The following is a 17,530-nucleotide window of genomic DNA, read 5'->3' as shown; positions in this document are numbered from 1 at the left end:
TTGTGAAGGTCAAATGGGATGACAAATGTGAACTGCTTTGCAAACCTTCAAGTGTTATGTAAATGCCAGCTAGTGGTAGATAATGGTATTTATAATTGTAGTAGGTGTAGTAAAACATTCATGGGACATTTTCAAATTAAGTATTTTCCCCTTTTGTCTTTTTCCTCTTATTTATTCCTCTGTCATCTTGGGTAGTCCAAAACACTAATATTGAACCATACCTTGCCCATGACTTATGTGACATACTGACCTAAACTGCACCTGAAATGAAGGAAATACACTAAGGACAAAGAATATTCATCAGTGGCCAATGGACCACATTTCGAAAAATACTGATCTGGACCTTGTTACTGTTGGCTGGATACGTAATGCATTAGAGGTTCATACCCTAAGAATGGGCAACTATAATAACACATTTTATAGTGTTTTAAAGTTTAAAAAGACCCACTCTTGTGTCCTATAGGAGAGAAGCCTGAGTCTGGTCTTATATGCCTTGGATAAAGCATAAAGTATGTTTTGGTTAAGTTTGTGATGGCTCTTAGCTGGACAGAATGGCTAACAGAGAAAAATAAGAATGTGAATCAAAGTAAATTTGACTAATCAAAGATGCATCCAGTCAAAAACAGGATTACATTAATAAGTGAACATCCAGTTACCATTTACAGATACAAGTTAGACAGTATGCCCTGTATCATAAAAGGAAAAAAGTCAACCATGACTGTTGATATGACTTCTGTCATCTCTAACCATTCCTTCTCATGTCCTCCAATTCCAAATCCAGCATTTTTTTTCACCCCACCGCAGTGGAGATCCAAGAAGTCCTATGATGAAGTAAATTGGAAGCATATATCAATATCCATGTACTATTGCCTAAGATGGATCCAAACATCATCAATCAATTGATTAACTGACATTTATTAAGAAGCTACTATGTCCCAGGCACTATACTAAGCACAGTTCTCCAGTGATTGTACCCTCATTCTTGAGATCTACTTACTGGTTCCCTTCTTTCTTCTTTTGGCCCATTTACCATCATATTTGTGTGTGTTTGGGGGGAAAATGTTGCATTGGTTTTTTTAAATCTGGGATTTTTTTCCCCAGTTTTAAACCTACCACCCAAACCTAAAACAGAGAGTATCTCCTTATTACAAATTAAAAACAAACAAAACCAACCGATGCAGTAGACATATCTGATGGTGTATGAAACATTTTGTACTCATAGTCTCCCACTCCTCCAATGAAAGAGGGAAGATTCATTTCCTTATAGGAACATAGATTTGGAGATGGTAGGGACCTTAGAAACATTTAAGTGCAATCCCTTTATTTTATAAATGAGGAAACTAGAGTATAGAGAGGTAAGTGACTTTCTGAGGATCATGTAGCATTTGAACCAGGATCTTCCTTAATTCAAATACAGTGCTCTGTTCTCTACAATCCATCACCTCAATGTGCTTCATTTCTCCTGGACCAAGACAGGTGTCTACAATTATATAGAACATACTTTCCTTTTAGTGTTATTTCAATTATGGTTATTATTCTGTATATTGTTTTCCTGTTTCTAATCCCTCTGCTTTGTATCAGTTCAGATAAGTCTTCTCATATTTCTCTGAATTCTCTGAATGAATTCTAATATTATATATAGAATAACTGCTTGAGCCATTCATAAATCAAAGGGTACTCATTTGGTTTCCATCTATTTTGCTACTGTGACGTATGAAAAGTTTGAGAAACAGTTTCTGTGTGATTAATAATTTTATTAATTATGGCTAGCAGATAATTAATAAAATGGCCATTTGGCTTTCTCTCATAAACCAAATCATGAAGGTCAATCAATGCTTGTATACCCTTGGATGAGTGGGTGTCCCCAACAGGTAGAAATCATCTCTGATTGGTTAACAATTAATGAGAGGATGGATTTTATGATGAGAGGTGGGCCTGTTCTTTTTTTTTCAAAATTTATCAATTTATTTGTTTTCAGTTTTCAACATTCACTTCCATAAGTTTTAAATCTTCTCCCTCTCCATCCCCCCCACCCCGCTCCTTTCCTAAGACAGCATGCAATCTTTTATGGCCTCTAAACATATATTCCTATTAAACATATTTTCACATTAGTCATGTTGCATAGAAGAATTATAGTGAATGGGAGAGACCATGAGAAAAACAAAACATGACATAATAAAAGAGAAAATAGTCTGCTTCATTCTGCATTCCAACTCCATAGTTCTTTCTGTGGATGTGGATGGTATTTTGCAGCAAAAGTCCTTTGGAAATGTTTTATGTCCTTGCATTGCTGAGAAGGGCTATCTATTAAAATCAGTCCTTGCACACTGTGTCTGTTACTGTGAATGTATAATATTCTTCTGGTTCTGTTCACTTCACTCTGCATCAGTTCATACAATTCTTTTCACATTTTTCTGAAGTCCACCTCTTCATTGTTTCTTATAGCACAATAGTATTCTATTACATTCATATATCACAGCTTGTTCAGCCATTCCCCAACTGATGGGCATCCCCTCGATTTCCAGTTCTTAGTCTCCCCAAACAGAGCTGCTATGAATATTTTTGTACATGTGGTACATGTTCTCATTTTTATGATCTCTTTGAGATACAGTCCCAGAATCAATATTCCTGGGTCAAAGGGAATGCATATTTTTATAGCCCTTTCAGCATAGTTCCAAACTGCTCTCCAGAATGGTTGGATCAGCTCACAGCTCCACCAACCAGGAATTAGTGTTTCAGTTCTCCCATATCTTCTCCAACATTTATCATTTTCCTGTTTTGTCATGTTAGCCAGTCTGATAGGTATGATGTGGTACCTCAGAGTCATTTTGACCAGCATCTCTTTAACCAATAGTGATTTAGAGCATTTTTTCATATGACTATAGATATCTTTAATTTCTTCCTCTGAAAACTGTCTGTTCATATCTTTTGACCATTTATCAATTGGAGAATGACTTGTATTCTTGTAATTTGACTCAGTTCTCTCTATATTTTAGAAATGAAGCCTTTATCACAGACAGCAGTCGTAAAAATTCTTTTCCAGTTTTCTGCTTCCCTCCTAATCTTGGTTGCGTTGGTTTTGTTTGTACAAAAGCTTTTCAATTTAATGTAATCAAAATTATCCATTTTCCATTTCATAATGTTCTCTATCTCTTGTCTGATCATAAATTCATCCATTCTCCATAAATCTGACAAATAAACTATTCCTTGCTCCCCTAATTTGTTCATAGTATCAGCCTTTATACCTAGATTGTCATACCCATTTAGGCTTTATTCTGGTACACAGTGTCAGGTGTTAGTCTATGCCCACTTTCCACCAGACTATTTTCTAATTTTCCCAGCAGTTTTTGTCAGTGAGTTCTTATTCCAGAAGCTGGGGTCATTGGATTTATGAAACAGTAGACTGTTACATTGACTACTGTGTCTGGAGTACCTAATTTATTCCACTGATCTTTTCTTAGCCAGTACCAAGTGATTTTAATGATTGCTGCTTCATAATACAATTTGAGATCTGGTAGGGCTAGGCCGCATTCTCTAGCATTTCTTTTCATCAATTCCCTTGATATTCTGGGCTTTTTGTTCTTCCAGATGAATTTTGATACAATTTTTTCTAGCCCTATAAAATAATTTTTGGTAGTTTGATTTATTTGGCACTGAATAAGTAAATTAATTTAGGTAGAATTGTCATTTTTATTATATTTTCTTGGCCTACCCATGAGCAACTGATGTTTTTCCAATTATTTAGATCTACAGGTGGGCCTATTCTAATAAGGAGCTGGGTAAGTAATTCTGCTTGTGTCACTCATGGACAAAGAGAAACCCATCTGAAGTCATACCAGCCCTACTATGGGCAACCTATATAATAGGTTCTATCTTTTACCCACTCGGTGAACAATGAGCAACTGTAGGGTAAGAATTACACTGGATAAGGTCTAGATGGGATAAATTTTTGGTCAATATCAGAAATGCCCTTGAGGCATTTTTAAATGAGGAAACAGAAAAGGAAAAAAAACAACTTGGATCTCCCTCCGCTACCCCACAATATTAATTGGTCGTTAATGTGACCAATAATATGAGAGAAATAGTCATTTTTCTCACTACCACAAAAAAGTGTTGCTATAAATATATGGAATTTTTCTTTCTGCCTTCAACCTCCTTGGACTATGTGCCCAAGTGTCTCTGGGTCAAAATGTCTGCACAATTTAAGTAACAGTTTTTCTTACAGAATTCCAAATTACTTTGCAGAACTCTTAGACCAGTTCACAGCTCCAGCCAAGGCACACCAGCACGCTAATCTTTTTTCAACTCTTCCAACACTGACTATTTTCATCTTTGGTCATCTCTGCCAATTTGTTGAGCATGAGACACACACCTCAGAGTTATTTTAATTTGCCCTCATCTTTCTATTTCCTTCAGCTGGCGGCCCAGGTCCTGGAACACAAAGATATAGGTTTCGCCACGGTGGACTCCAAGAAAGAAGCCAAACTTGCTAAAAAACTAGGTAAGTGTGATTTTCAGAAGACACCAAGGGGAGAAACAAATTCTTGAACATTTGTAATTTTTCCATATGAGATTCTGATCACTTTTAAACAAAATGGAACAAAATATATAACTTTGATACATTTTGCAAAGGGGGGGAAGTCTGTCATAAGTATTAACATGACTTTTTCCATAATCATAAATTTAATCAGAAATTATGCAAACCTCCACATTATAGAAAAAAGCCTGATTAAAATAAACTATGGACATGCACAACAAATGGCATTTATATAACATCTGAGGACAACTCATTTAATAATAGCTAACATTTACACAGTACTCTATGGTTTTCAAAGTACTTTACCTATGTTATCGTATTTGATCCTTATAACAAGTGTAGAAACTATTATTGCACTTATTAATATCTTCATTTTACAGAGGAGGTTAGTAAAGTATCAGAGGTAAGAGTCAAACCTAGGGCTTCCTGTTTCCAAGTCCAGAACTCTATATGCTCTCCTACCTCAATGCCTACATTATTTCATTCCTCAACAACATAAAGACTTCTGACTCACCCTGAATAGATTCAGGAATGTGCTAGTAAACGTTTAACAACCAGCTCTCAAAAAAATAAAAAAGTATATATGACCAATTTTTTAATTTAGTCTTCATTATTAATATTTTCTCCCTTACTTTCTTAAATCTAAACAATCAGCAAAACAATAAATCAATCCCAGATTTGTAACATTTCCCTATTACTGAAGTATAAATGCTCACATTGAAAATTTGAGTAATTGGTTTACAACTCATATAGGCTGACTTCAGCATACCCCTGAAGAGATTCCATAAAACAAACATCAAATGTTGTCCTTTTCTGTCTTAAGTAACATCCTTCCACCCTCCTTGCTTGATATCAGCAGCAAAGGTCTGGATTTCTGGAGAAATGTATACTGAGGTGTCTCCCAGGGCAGGCTGGAAAATCAACTTTCAAATTCATCCTGTGGTCTTCTTGGTCTCTTGGTTAGACTTTTCAAGGAAGGGTACCATTAGGGGCTCTCCTAATGATGGTTCTGTGAGTCACTGTGGGTTCTGAGCCCAAGCCTTCACAGCTGTGTGCACTCATTAGCATGGAGAGTGCTTGCTTAGGTCAGATTTGGTGAAATCACTGGAGGAGAAGATTTGACACCACCTCCACCCATGTAGACCTAGCATGCTGATGTGCAGACAATTTTACTCCTAAAAATGTACATGGAAGACGTACATTTTGCACTCAGGCAACTTCCTCCCCTTATACAGGGTATACTTGAATGTTAAGGTTGGAATGGACTTCATAGTCCATCAGGTCTAATTCCCTCATTTCACAGATGAGGAAACTGAGGCATAGACAGGTTAAATGTCTTACACAGAATCAAGCACCTATGAAGTGTCTGAGGCAGAATTTGAACTCAAATATTCTTATCTCCACATCCAACACCTCTAGTTCAACCCTCTCAATTTACAAATGAGGAAACCAAGAGCAAAGAAGGGGAAAAGACTTTTCCAAGGTCAAATAGTGACAGAACTGGGGCTTGACCTCAGGACCATCATGCTCCAAATCCTACAGTGTTTTGGTTTGGTTTGGTCTGGTTTCCCACTGCAACACAAGAGAGAGAGAGAGAGAGAGAGAGAGAGAGAGAGAGAGAGAGAGAGAGAGAGAGAGAGAGAGTTGCTGTCCAGTCAGCTTTTCTGCTTGGCCAGTAAAGGAAAGTCATTTTAGGAAGGGATTTTAAAATAGAACCTTTGCAGAAAGGTTAATTGGATTTGGAAAAACATAGAAAAATATTCATATGGGTGGTCTTCAGGTACATGAATTTTCATCATTCTGATGATAACAAACAGCTGTGTTCTGTTTTCATGGAGGCTGTAGCCAGATACAAAAAAAAGGTTAAGACTGTAGCAAGATATATTTAGGTTAGACATCCAGAAGAACTTGGAATTAGGTGATACAAATAGGTCATGAAAACAGACGGTGTCATCTTCTTCCCTGGAGACCATTTATGGCAGGCACCCAACTATGTGGAATTCATAAATGCAGTCTTTCCCAAGGGCAAAGGAACAAATTAGGTTAACAGACAAATGACCATCTGTCCTCTTTCCCTGGTGCCTAAAAGCATTCTAATAAAGGCTGCCTTCATCTTTCCCCACAGCAAGTCATATCCTCACCCTACTTTCTTTTCTTTTCCTTTGCTTGAGGACTTGTTGTTGTAGGAGGGTCTCGGGTACTCACAAGGCAGTACAGAATGAAAGAATTGGTGCTTATGTTTATAAAGTGGACAGGGCCAGAGGATGTACCTTACAGAATTGTTATGAGAGAAGTAAACACTTAAAATGCTGTAAACTATGAGTTCATGTGATATTAGAAGTATTGCTGGCAGGTGGGGACATTTGGGGGCTGACTGGACTCCGTAAAGGCATACGTGTCTAGACTGAGTGGGATATTCCTTCTGGCTCTTTGATCCTATATCTGCAGCTTACTGAGCTCCCCCTATTTGTGCCAGCCATAACATTTTATCAGTATTAAGGAATGGAGCAAGGAATATAGGATCACAAAGTTTAGATCAATTGATCCATTGAGCAGTATTTATTAAGCACCTCCACCATGTTCCACATACTGAGCTAGGCACTGGCAATACAAAAACAAATGTGGGGATGTACATGTATATATAAATACATAAAGACACACACATATAAATATATACATAGATGGGTGTATATGTACATGTATGTGTGCATTTAGTGATGTGCTGGTAAATATTTGACAACCAACTCTGGAAAAAAATGTACAAGCAACACTTTTAAGTTACATATGTCTTACTAAAATTTTCCCCATCACTTTCTTCTGGACAATCAGCAAAATAGTAAATCAAGCATTTGTCAATTTCTGAAGTTTAAATACTTACACTAAAAATTGAACAATTGGCTCTTTCACCTCTGAATATACAAAGTAGATATAAGGTGATTTAGGAGATGGCAAGGAAGGCACTAGCAGCTGGGGCATCAGGGAAGGTTTCATGGAGAAGGTGGCCCATGAGCTTGAGGGACTCTGAGAGAGAGAGAGAGAGAGAGAGAGAGAGAGAGAGAGAGAGAGAGAGAGAGAGAGAGAGAGAGAGAGAGAGAGAGAGAGGTAAGAAAGGAAGGCATCCCAGGCATGGGGCACAACCAACACAAAGGCACATTGGTGGGACAGAAAGTATCATGGATGTCAGACAAGGAGGCTAGTTTAGGAACTTTAGAGATTACCTAGTTCAAATTTTTCATGTTCACATAAGGACACTTATATGTCTTGCCCAGGGTCACACAGACAGCAAGTGGAAGAAATAAGATTTGAGCCCAGGTGTTCTAACATTAAATCCAAAGAACACTCTACAGCACCTTGACTCTGCTATGCTGCAGGCTGCTTTGTTTCTTGTACTGGGAGTCAGTGAGCTGAATGTCCTTTAAGATTAATGGTCCTAAATATATTTAAGCACCTACCTAGGATGAGAAAGACACCATGGGAAGTATTAAGGGAAGACACAAATAAGAAAAACTGATTATTTAAAATGTTTGGAATAAGAGGAATTCAGAGAAACATAAGGAGAATTGTATAAAATGAAGTCATGAGAACCAGGAGAACAATACACACAGTGACGATAATGATGCAAATTTCACACAAAACACCCAAACACTCGAAGGAAGTCAAATTATAAATAATTGCAATGAAGAATCTTGATCCCAAATGACAATAACTACGAAGACCATGCCTTAGTCCTTCAGTATAGAAGTCAGGGGCATAGAAAGTTGTATACATTTTCAGTTGTGGTATCTGTATCCATTCAATTTGCTTGACTACTTTTTTCTTTTACAAATAAGCATTCAATGCATATTTTCTCATAGGGTACTATGTCTGGATATGATTACATATAAAAAGAAAAATCATTTAAATCTTATTAAAATAATATACCATACTTTGGTATGCAAAATAATTAAAAAATGTTTGCTTTTACTTTATTTTTTTTTAAATACTGATGTCCTAATTACAGTATTTATTAGGACAGCTAGGTGGTACAGCAGATAGAGAGTGCCAGGCTTGGAGTCAGGAAGATCTGAGTTCAAATCTAGCCTCATATACATACTAGCTGTGTGACCCTGGGCAAATCACATGATCCTGCCTGCATCAATTTCCTCATCTGTAATATAAACTGGAGAAGGAAATGGTAAACTTCTCTAGCCTCTTTGCCAAGAAAATCCCAAATGGGGTCACAAAGAGTCAAATACAACTGAACAACAACAGTAACAGTGTTCGCGTTATCATATGATTATATTATGAGATTCTGCACTGGATAGAGCACTGAACCAGAAAGATGTGAGTTCAGATTCTGGCCTCAGACACTCCCTAGCTGTGTGAACATGGGCAAATCACTAAAACCTCTGTCTGCCTCCATTTCTTCATCTGTAAAATGAGGATGGTAATCCTTCCTACCTACCTCCCAGGGTTGTTATAAGGATCAAATGAAATAATATTGATAAAGCACTTAGCACAGTGCCCGGCGCATAGTAGGCACTTAATAAGATTTGTTTCCTTTCTTCCATTATATAACATGATTATTATCTCATTAATAACATATTTATATAGTCCTTTAAGGTTTTGCAAAGAGTTTTACATATTTTAACAGTGAATAAAGACCTAAGGAGATGAGAATATGTGCAGGTAGACTAAGTGATGACTCCAGTTATTTATCCCTCCCAGGCAATATGCAGTTTGTCGTTAGACATCTATTTAGAACCTTCTGTGAACAGAACAATTGATGGTATGTTTATTATGTATAATATATATGATTGTGTTTTATATATAGTATAGTAGCTGCCATGGTAAGTAGAAGATACTTTACAAAGTCATGGGTTTTTCGAGTTGGGGGGAGTCTAAGGTAGGGAGAAGGTTACTTAGAGTCAGTCACAGCTAATCTCCATAGAACACTTTGTGGTTGGCAGAGCATCTCCTTGTTATTATCCCAATGTCCTTGTGAGGTGGTACTACAGATCTTCCGATTATAATACTTATTGTGTGTTGCTAACCCCCGCCCCCCCACCATTAGATTACAAGTTCCTTGAGGAAAGGAACTTTCTTTTTTCTTTATGTATTCCAAGCATTTGGCACAGGGTTTGTCACAGAGTGGAGACTTAATAAATATATATTGACTATTTGACAGATAAAGTAACTGAGGTTTGGGTGGTAGGCTGAACAACTAGTCTGCTGTCACAGAGAGAAAAAGTGCCAAGGGCAGAATTTGCAGCCAGGTCTATTCTGACTCCAAATGTAACCTTTTTTCATTATGCTACAATGTCTCTAATGCCACTGGATCATTTTACAGATGAGGATCCCAAAGCCCAGAAAAGTGAAAGGATTTGCCTAAACCTCTTCCACTGTATTTAGGGGTAGATCTGGGATTCAAGCCTAGGTGTCCTGACTCCCAGATTAGAGGAGACAATGGGATACAGTGAAAAAAGTGGCAGATTTAGAGTCATATGACCTAGCTCCAGTGTGACCTTGAGGGAGTAACTTATGCTCCCTGGGCCTCAGTTTTCTCAACTGTAAAATAAGGAGATGGGACTAAATGACCTCTAAAGTCCTCTCAAGTTCTAAATTTATGTCTATCAGATATAATCCCTGTCCTCAAGGAGTTTACAGGCTAGAATACAGGCAGCTTGGGGGCACAATGACACCATTTGGGATTTTCTTGGTAAAGATATTGGAGTAGTTTGCCATTTCCTTCTCCAGCTCATTTGACAGATGAGGAAACTGAGGCAAATAGGGGTAAGTGACTTGTCCAGGTTCACATAGCTAGTAAGTTTGAGGCTACATTTGAACTCAGGAAGATGAGTCTTTCTGATTCCAGGACCAGCACTATACAATATGATGCCACCTAGCTGCCACAGAGTCAGGGAACCTGAGTTAAAATCTGATCTCAGACACTTCCTAGCTGTGTAACCCTAAGCAAATTATTTATCCTTTGTCTGCCTCAGTTTCCCCATAACTAAAACAGGGATCATAATAGCATTTGTCTCCCGAGGTTATTCTGAGAATCTAATGAGACAATAATTGTACAGCACTTTCCAAAACTTAAACACTATGTCAAGGCTATTATTATTTGTTGGGGAGGCAAGACATAAAGTAGATAATTATAGAACACAAGTAGCAATAATGACAATAATACTTAACATTTATATAGCCCTTGAGGTTTGCAAAGCACGCATATATACATGTGTGTGTGTGTGTGTGCATAAAGTCTCATTTCATTTGATTTGATCCTGTAGTCTTTACACTACAGAGTAAACAGAAGAAGGAAGGGTGGGGAGCAAAGTAAGATTTGTCTGAGAAGGCTTCATGAAGGAAGCGAGTCTGAAGCTGACTAAGGAAAAAAACTGATTCAAATGGATTTCCCATGGAAAGGTTACCTTTCTTCCTTATCTCTTTATTTCTTCTAGGTTTTGATGAAGAAGGAAGCCTGTATATCCTTAAGGGTGACCGCACTATCGAGTTTGATGGAGAATTGGCTGCTGATGTTTTGGTGGAATTCCTTTTAGATGTAAGCATGAACTCACATTAACCCTGAATGGAGCTATTTTTGGCTGGAATATAGCCTGGGGCAAAACTTTCAAGGAATTGAGAACTTGCTAACTGTTAACAATATTTATTATATTTATTTTGACCTCACTTTCCTCATCTGTAAAATGAGCTGGAGAAGGGAACGAAAAACCACTCTAGTATCTTTGCCAAGAAAACCACAAATGGCATCACGAAGAGTTGCCTATGACTGAAATGGCTGAACAACAACCAAAAAATGTTTATGTTATTTTGGGCTTTTCTCCTCTGTTAAACAGAATCTTATTCCTCCTGGGAAGCTTATGTCTCAATCTTGTTACATTTGAAAGCTATTCTATTTATGTTTGTCTGTCTGTTATAATTCTTTAAAGTATTTCTATGTCCATCCATCCATTGCCAACTGATTGTTTCCCACTGATAATTCATCGATTCAGTTACTGCATCCTTCTAATGTTGCTGGGGAGAAGACTGCAGAGAAGGAACACAAGAAGTATAGTGGGAGGAAGGGGAGGGTAACCAGCCGGGGGTTTTTACTGCTCTTAATGCAGAAAAAAAAAGTATCAAGAAGAAACAGAACCAGATAACCTCCTGCACTGGACTGAAAGTAAGGAGAGTTAGGTTCTAGGGCTGGTTTGTGATCAACCTATTGAACGTTAGGTATCCTTCTTTACCTCTCGGGTACTTATTGTCCTTATCTGTAAAATGAGGGAGCCGGACTAGATTCCACCTCTTTTTACATACCATGATCCTATAATTGTAAATGGGACAGAATCATGTAAGTCACCTCTACTATGGAATGCAGCCCTCATAGTCTAGTGTTTGTGTGTGTGCATGCATGGGTATATACAATGCATATGTGTGGGCAAACACACACATATGTATATATGTGTACATCAGTATATGTATATATAAATCATGAATATACACACATATATTATCAGATGACAAAGAGAAAAGAAGGAAGGAAGGAAAGAAGGAGGGAAGGAGGAAAAGAGGGAGGGAGGAGGGAGGGAAGAAGTAAGGAAGGAAAGAAGAAAGAAAGGAAGGAAGGAAGGAAGGAAGGAAGGAAGGAAGGAAGGAAGACTTGGATCTTTGATTTCATAGAGGAGAATTCCAAATGTGTAAACTCCCTCTACCAATTCAGATCAGTATTTTCTCTGCTTGTAATCTTAGAAATGTCTGAGGACACTGAAAGGTTAAGTGACTAGAAGATGTAATCAATAAGTATCAAAGGAAATACACGAACCCAGTTCTCAGTTTCAAGACTGAGTCACTAACTACTTCATATTCCAAATACATTTGTGTTTGTGTGAACATATAGATATGTGCAAATACATACATACATACATTTATATAAAGAGATAAATGTATATAGCATGTGCATGAGCCTTATAAAGCATGTACATGAGCTTTACTCATATATATATATATTCACTCCCACACTAATGTTCACCCACAGAATTACACACATGCCTAACTACTGATCCAGAGAAATATATCTGTGCAAACCACAATATACAACAATGTGTTATATTGTGTGCATATATGTATATACAATATTTTGTGTATACATATACACAATACAGCACAATTTAGTTGCATACCCACAGTTAATATTACTAACATATTTGCGTGGCATGTTAAGGTTCACCAAGCACTTTCCTTACAACTACTCTGTGAGGTAGGTAGTATGTTATTATTTCCATTTTACAAGTGAGAAAACTAAGGTACAAACAGGTTCGGTGTTTTACCCAGAATTCTATAAGACTCAAACCCAGATTTTCAATTACAAATCTTTTATGTTTCACTGTATTATATTGCTTCTCTGTGCATCCAAATTTACACATAAAACAACACAGCTTCACAATGACCATCCTGACCATTGAATACTTTTCTAAAAGGTGGTCAAGTTCTCTGTTGCTTCCCCTACTGATACAGAGCCCAGTACTACAGTGACAGGCAGACAACACCCCCTTTCAATGTGATACAAATACTCATAGCATATCTGTACAGTAACCCCTCTTTATTCCATACTCTCAAACCCCAAGATTTCCAAAAGAACTGGACTTCTCTGAAATGGTGTAACCGGACTACCTTCCAAAGTAGACCTGGGCAATATCCACTTCTTATCCAATCCCTTTCTTATAAAAAAATCTGTATAGAGTAGGGTAATTAGCCCACCCCAACTCCACCCCAACCAATCCATGTGACTAGACAAATGTTTGATTGCCCTCTGGAAAAGCAATAGTCCAACTAGGATTATATATAGAATTTGGAGTTGGAAGCAACCTCAGACACCATCAGATACTTGCAACCCTCTCATTTTAGAGAGGAGGAAGTGAGGTCAAGAAAGGTTGTGATTTGCCCAAAGTCACACAAATAATGTGTCTGGCTTTGTATTCAAATCCAAGTTCTCTAACTTTAAATCTGGTTCTCTTTTCACTGCACTGACCCATCTTCCATAAAAAATATATTTGTTGTTGCAGCTAATTGAAGACCCAGTGGAGATCATCAATAGCAAACTAGAAGTCCAAGCCTTTGAGCGCATTGATGACTATATCAAACTCATTGGCTTCTTCAAGAATGAAGACTCAGAACGTAAGTCATCTATGGATTTCAGCCTATGAGCCTGAGAAAGTGACTTTTCACACTGGGAACAGGGAAAGGAAAACATGAGGGACTTCTCCAAAATGATGTATTCACCTGACATGGAGAAAAGCACGCAACGAGTTGAGACAGTCCTTGGGAAGGGACAAGCATTGTACCCATAGAAGCATTTTCATTTTTCCATAGATCCCATCAATGTAGGTCTTCCCTCTAAAAAATATAGGTAGTGATACACCCAGGCCTTCTCCTTTATACTGCTAGTTATTTTACTATAATAGGTAATATACTATGATGGCTAATAGTACTAGGTATAATACTAGGGGCAGTATAATATAAAAGAAGATTAGAAAGGTAGGGGAAAAGGAGTTCTAGATTATAATGTGTTTTGAATGCCAAATAGAGAAAGACCTCTTGCAAAAAATGTGATTTGAGCTGATCCTTGAATGAGGAAGCCAGAGAAGCTAAGAGGCAGTGGTAAGGAAGGAGAGTATTCCAGGGGAAACACCAAGTAAGATGATGGAGTATCACACACAAAGAACAAGACCATTGTTGCTCTATTGTAGACTCTAGAGAGAGGCATAAATTGTAAGAAGACTGGAAGAGTAGGAAGGGGCCAGGTTATGCAGGGCTTTGAATGTCAAAAAGAGGATTTTCTATGTGATCTTGGAAATGATAGGGAGCCACTGGAGTTTACTGAGTGGGGTTTGGGCTGTGAAATGGTCAGACCCCTGCTTTGGAACCATCACTTTGGTAGCAAAGCAGAGGATGGACTAACATGGATCTTTCCTATGTCATTATCAAACTACTAGAGGACTCTTTAAGCTGAGGGCAAGGAATATGAGAAATATAACCTAGAAAATTGCCTGTCATTCTCCCCCCTGCCACACCCTAGCCTCATCTTTAGCCTCAGTGCCCTTGGATCACCAACTAAGAGATAAAGGAAATGAGGAAGTAATGTCAGAGAACATGTTCACTTTGAGAACACTAAGGATTCCAAACTTTTCTTTGAAATTAAGAAAATGGGAAGACAGTGAAGAAATTTTTGTTGTTAGGTCATTTTTCAGTCGAGTCCAACTCTCCATGACCCCATTTAGGGTTTTCTTGGCAAAGATACTGGAGTAGTTTGCCATTTCCTACTCCAGTTCATTTTACAGATAAGGAAACTGAGGCAAACAAGGTTAAGTAGCTTGTCAAGGGTCACATAGCTAGCAAATGTCTGTGGCCAGATTTAAACTCAGGAAGATGAGCCTTCCAGACTCTAGGCCTGAAGCCCTACGCATTGAGCCACCAAGCTGACCCTGAAAAGAAACCAGAAGGGATGATTAAGATATTCATGGTTTGTAGTAAATAATTATCGAAGGCTGGAGGCCTGGACAGCATAAAAAGATCTGGGTTAGTCTAAAAGGGTCTGCATGATCCAAGAGATGAAACTTCCTTAGATTCCTATCCTTCAATATAATTTGATTCGTCATTCGTTCAATAAGGACTTTGGAGCTCTGCACCAAACTGTTTTTAGGCATGAATGGATTGATAAATACATATATTTGGCTTTAATAAACCTGGAGTTGCTTCAATGACTTCCTCCATCCTACCTACCATTCTACTGATTTTCCACCTACTCAGTTTTTCTTATCTAGCCTCTACTTTCTCCCACCTTCCCTATCTTTCTTCTCAATCAACAAAACAGCCTCTCATCAATTTTTTTGAATGTGTATTTGAGTGTGTTTATTTGTGTGTCTGAGTATTCTACGGAAATTTTTTTCCTAATTTGATTCCTCTGTCCTCCAAGTGATGATGCATAGAGAATATCTATCAACAGCTATACTTTCTAGTGGAAGATAATAGAAATACCAATTCTGAATGAACAAATTTTCTCTTAAGAAAAGTGATTGTAACTCAATATACCACATATTAGTCACCTGAAAGTTCTGACGGAAGTTCAGGGCCATAGAAAAGCTTAAGTATGATTTCATTTCAAAATACCCTCATAAGAGATCAGGTCAAAGAAAGAGAAAAAAAAACAATGTTGGTACTAGGGCAAGAAAAAGAAAGAGAACAGAGTAGAATCTTCCAGAAGGGGGCAATAAACTCCAAAGGACTAAGAAGTTTTAATTACTGATGTGTGACCACTTAATTACATGGCACCTAGATAGCTCAGTTAGTAGAGTTCTAGGTTCAAATCCAGCCTCAAATACTTACTTAGCTGTATGACCCTGGGCAAGTCACTTAACATCTGTTTGCCTTAATCTACTGGAGAAGAAAATAGCAAACCACTCCACTATCTTTGCCAAGAAAACCCCATGGACAGTATGGTCTATGGATCCATAGGGTCAAAAAGAATTGAACACAACTCAACAACAAGAACAATCATCATTAATTAATTTGGCAATAAGTTACTGTAATGAGTAAGGTGAACTTTTCAGGCCTCACCCTACTAGCTACATCCCTCATAGAACCACAGATGTAGCAGTCGGAGTTTCGATTTGAGGGATTTTTGTTGTAATTATTAAAATCTCCTCTTATTTCTCTTTCCTAGCTCCTTCCTGCTACCTCTTTTCTATCTGCCTGCCTTAAAGAAGAGTGATAAAGAGTCTTAGTTTTCCCCAAGAAATTTCAATTGATTGGAATGCTCCATGAGGGCTCTATGAGTTTTATTTCTGACTTTGTGTCCCTAGAATCTGGCACAATGCCTGCCATATAATTGACCTTTAATAAATACTGTTGATGGATTGATTTAATACCATTGAAAATCATTATGTACATTTAAATATTGATATATTAATATCCTCATAGTATAGGAAAATAGAGAATATTATAGTATAGGATAGAAGGTGTTATCCTATATGAAGAGGATGGTGATGGCAATAGAGTGCTGACTTCAAAACCAGGAAGAACTGGGTTCAAGTCCTGATTCTGACTCATGTTAGCTGTATTACCTTGGGCAAATCACTTTATTTCTCACAGTCCTAGGAAACTCTTGAAAAATCTAAGTTTCAGAGAGCAGATTGACCTGTATTCATAGGATTCCCCCATATCAATGAAATCACAGATCTTGTCCCTTTCTTGCTATGTAAATACCTTTCTTATTCTAAAATAAGATATGAGCTCCTTGAGGAGAGAGAGTATGTTTTCTGTTTTTATGCCTAGAAATAGCAGATATTTAGTAAGTATGTGTTGAGTGATTGATTGATACTCCAATATCACTAAAACATTTTTTTTAAAAGGAAAAGAAATTTCTAGAGCCTAGATATTGAAAATTCCTTTCCTTTCATCTTTATCTTCATTAGATTACAAAGCATTTGAAGAAGCAGCTGAGCATTTCCAGCCCTACATCAAATTCTTCGCCACTTTTGATAAAGGGGTAAGTAGACATCTGTAAGAATGAGGCATTGAGCTACAAATGCTTCCTTTCTGTTTCCTTTCCTTTCCTTTCCTTTCCTTTCCTTTCCTTTCCTTTCCTTTCCTTTCCTTTCCTTTCCTTTCCTTTCCTTTCCCATTACCCTTCAATCTTATTATCTATTTCCCAAAAAACCAGTCATAGGAAATAAGTGACAACTGAATTAAAGAGGGCTCTTAAAAATGGCTTACTTTAAGAAGTGCCTAACCATCCTGTTACCATCATACTTTCAAGAAGTAAAACACAGCAAGGATAAAGGGTCCCTTTAAAGTCCAAAGTGCCCTTGGCCTAGAGGAACCCCAAATCCTAGGGAGTCCCAAGATTCCATAGGATCATCCCAAATGGTACCCACTATGAGCTGAAGTTAGGAAAGTTTCCAAAGTAGGCAAGGTGGTTTTGAGTACTCTACATTAGATTTCTGGTCAGAG

The 17,530-nt window shown here is 37.6% G+C and overlaps 1 protein-coding gene across 1 annotated transcript in view; it reads left to right on the top strand.

Moving 5' to 3' along the window:
* CASQ2 (calsequestrin 2) overlaps positions 1–17,530 on the top strand; it is a 106,393-nt gene that overhangs the window by 35,744 nt on the left and 53,119 nt on the right. The window contains exons 2-5 of the mRNA XM_072644453.1: positions 4,417–4,501; positions 10,981–11,081; positions 13,585–13,696; positions 16,993–17,066. Coding sequence (XP_072500554.1) covers positions 4,417–4,501; positions 10,981–11,081; positions 13,585–13,696; positions 16,993–17,066 — 372 coding nt within the window. The remainder of the gene's footprint in view (positions 1–4,416; positions 4,502–10,980; positions 11,082–13,584; positions 13,697–16,992; positions 17,067–17,530) is intronic.

This window comes from Notamacropus eugenii, chromosome 2 (assembly GCF_028372415.1).
Source record: "Notamacropus eugenii isolate mMacEug1 chromosome 2, mMacEug1.pri_v2, whole genome shotgun sequence".
Taxonomy (NCBI): domain Eukaryota; kingdom Metazoa; phylum Chordata; class Mammalia; order Diprotodontia; family Macropodidae; genus Notamacropus; species Notamacropus eugenii.
The sequence above is the reverse complement of the archived record's forward strand: the minus strand, read 5'-3'. Positions and strand labels throughout refer to the sequence as shown.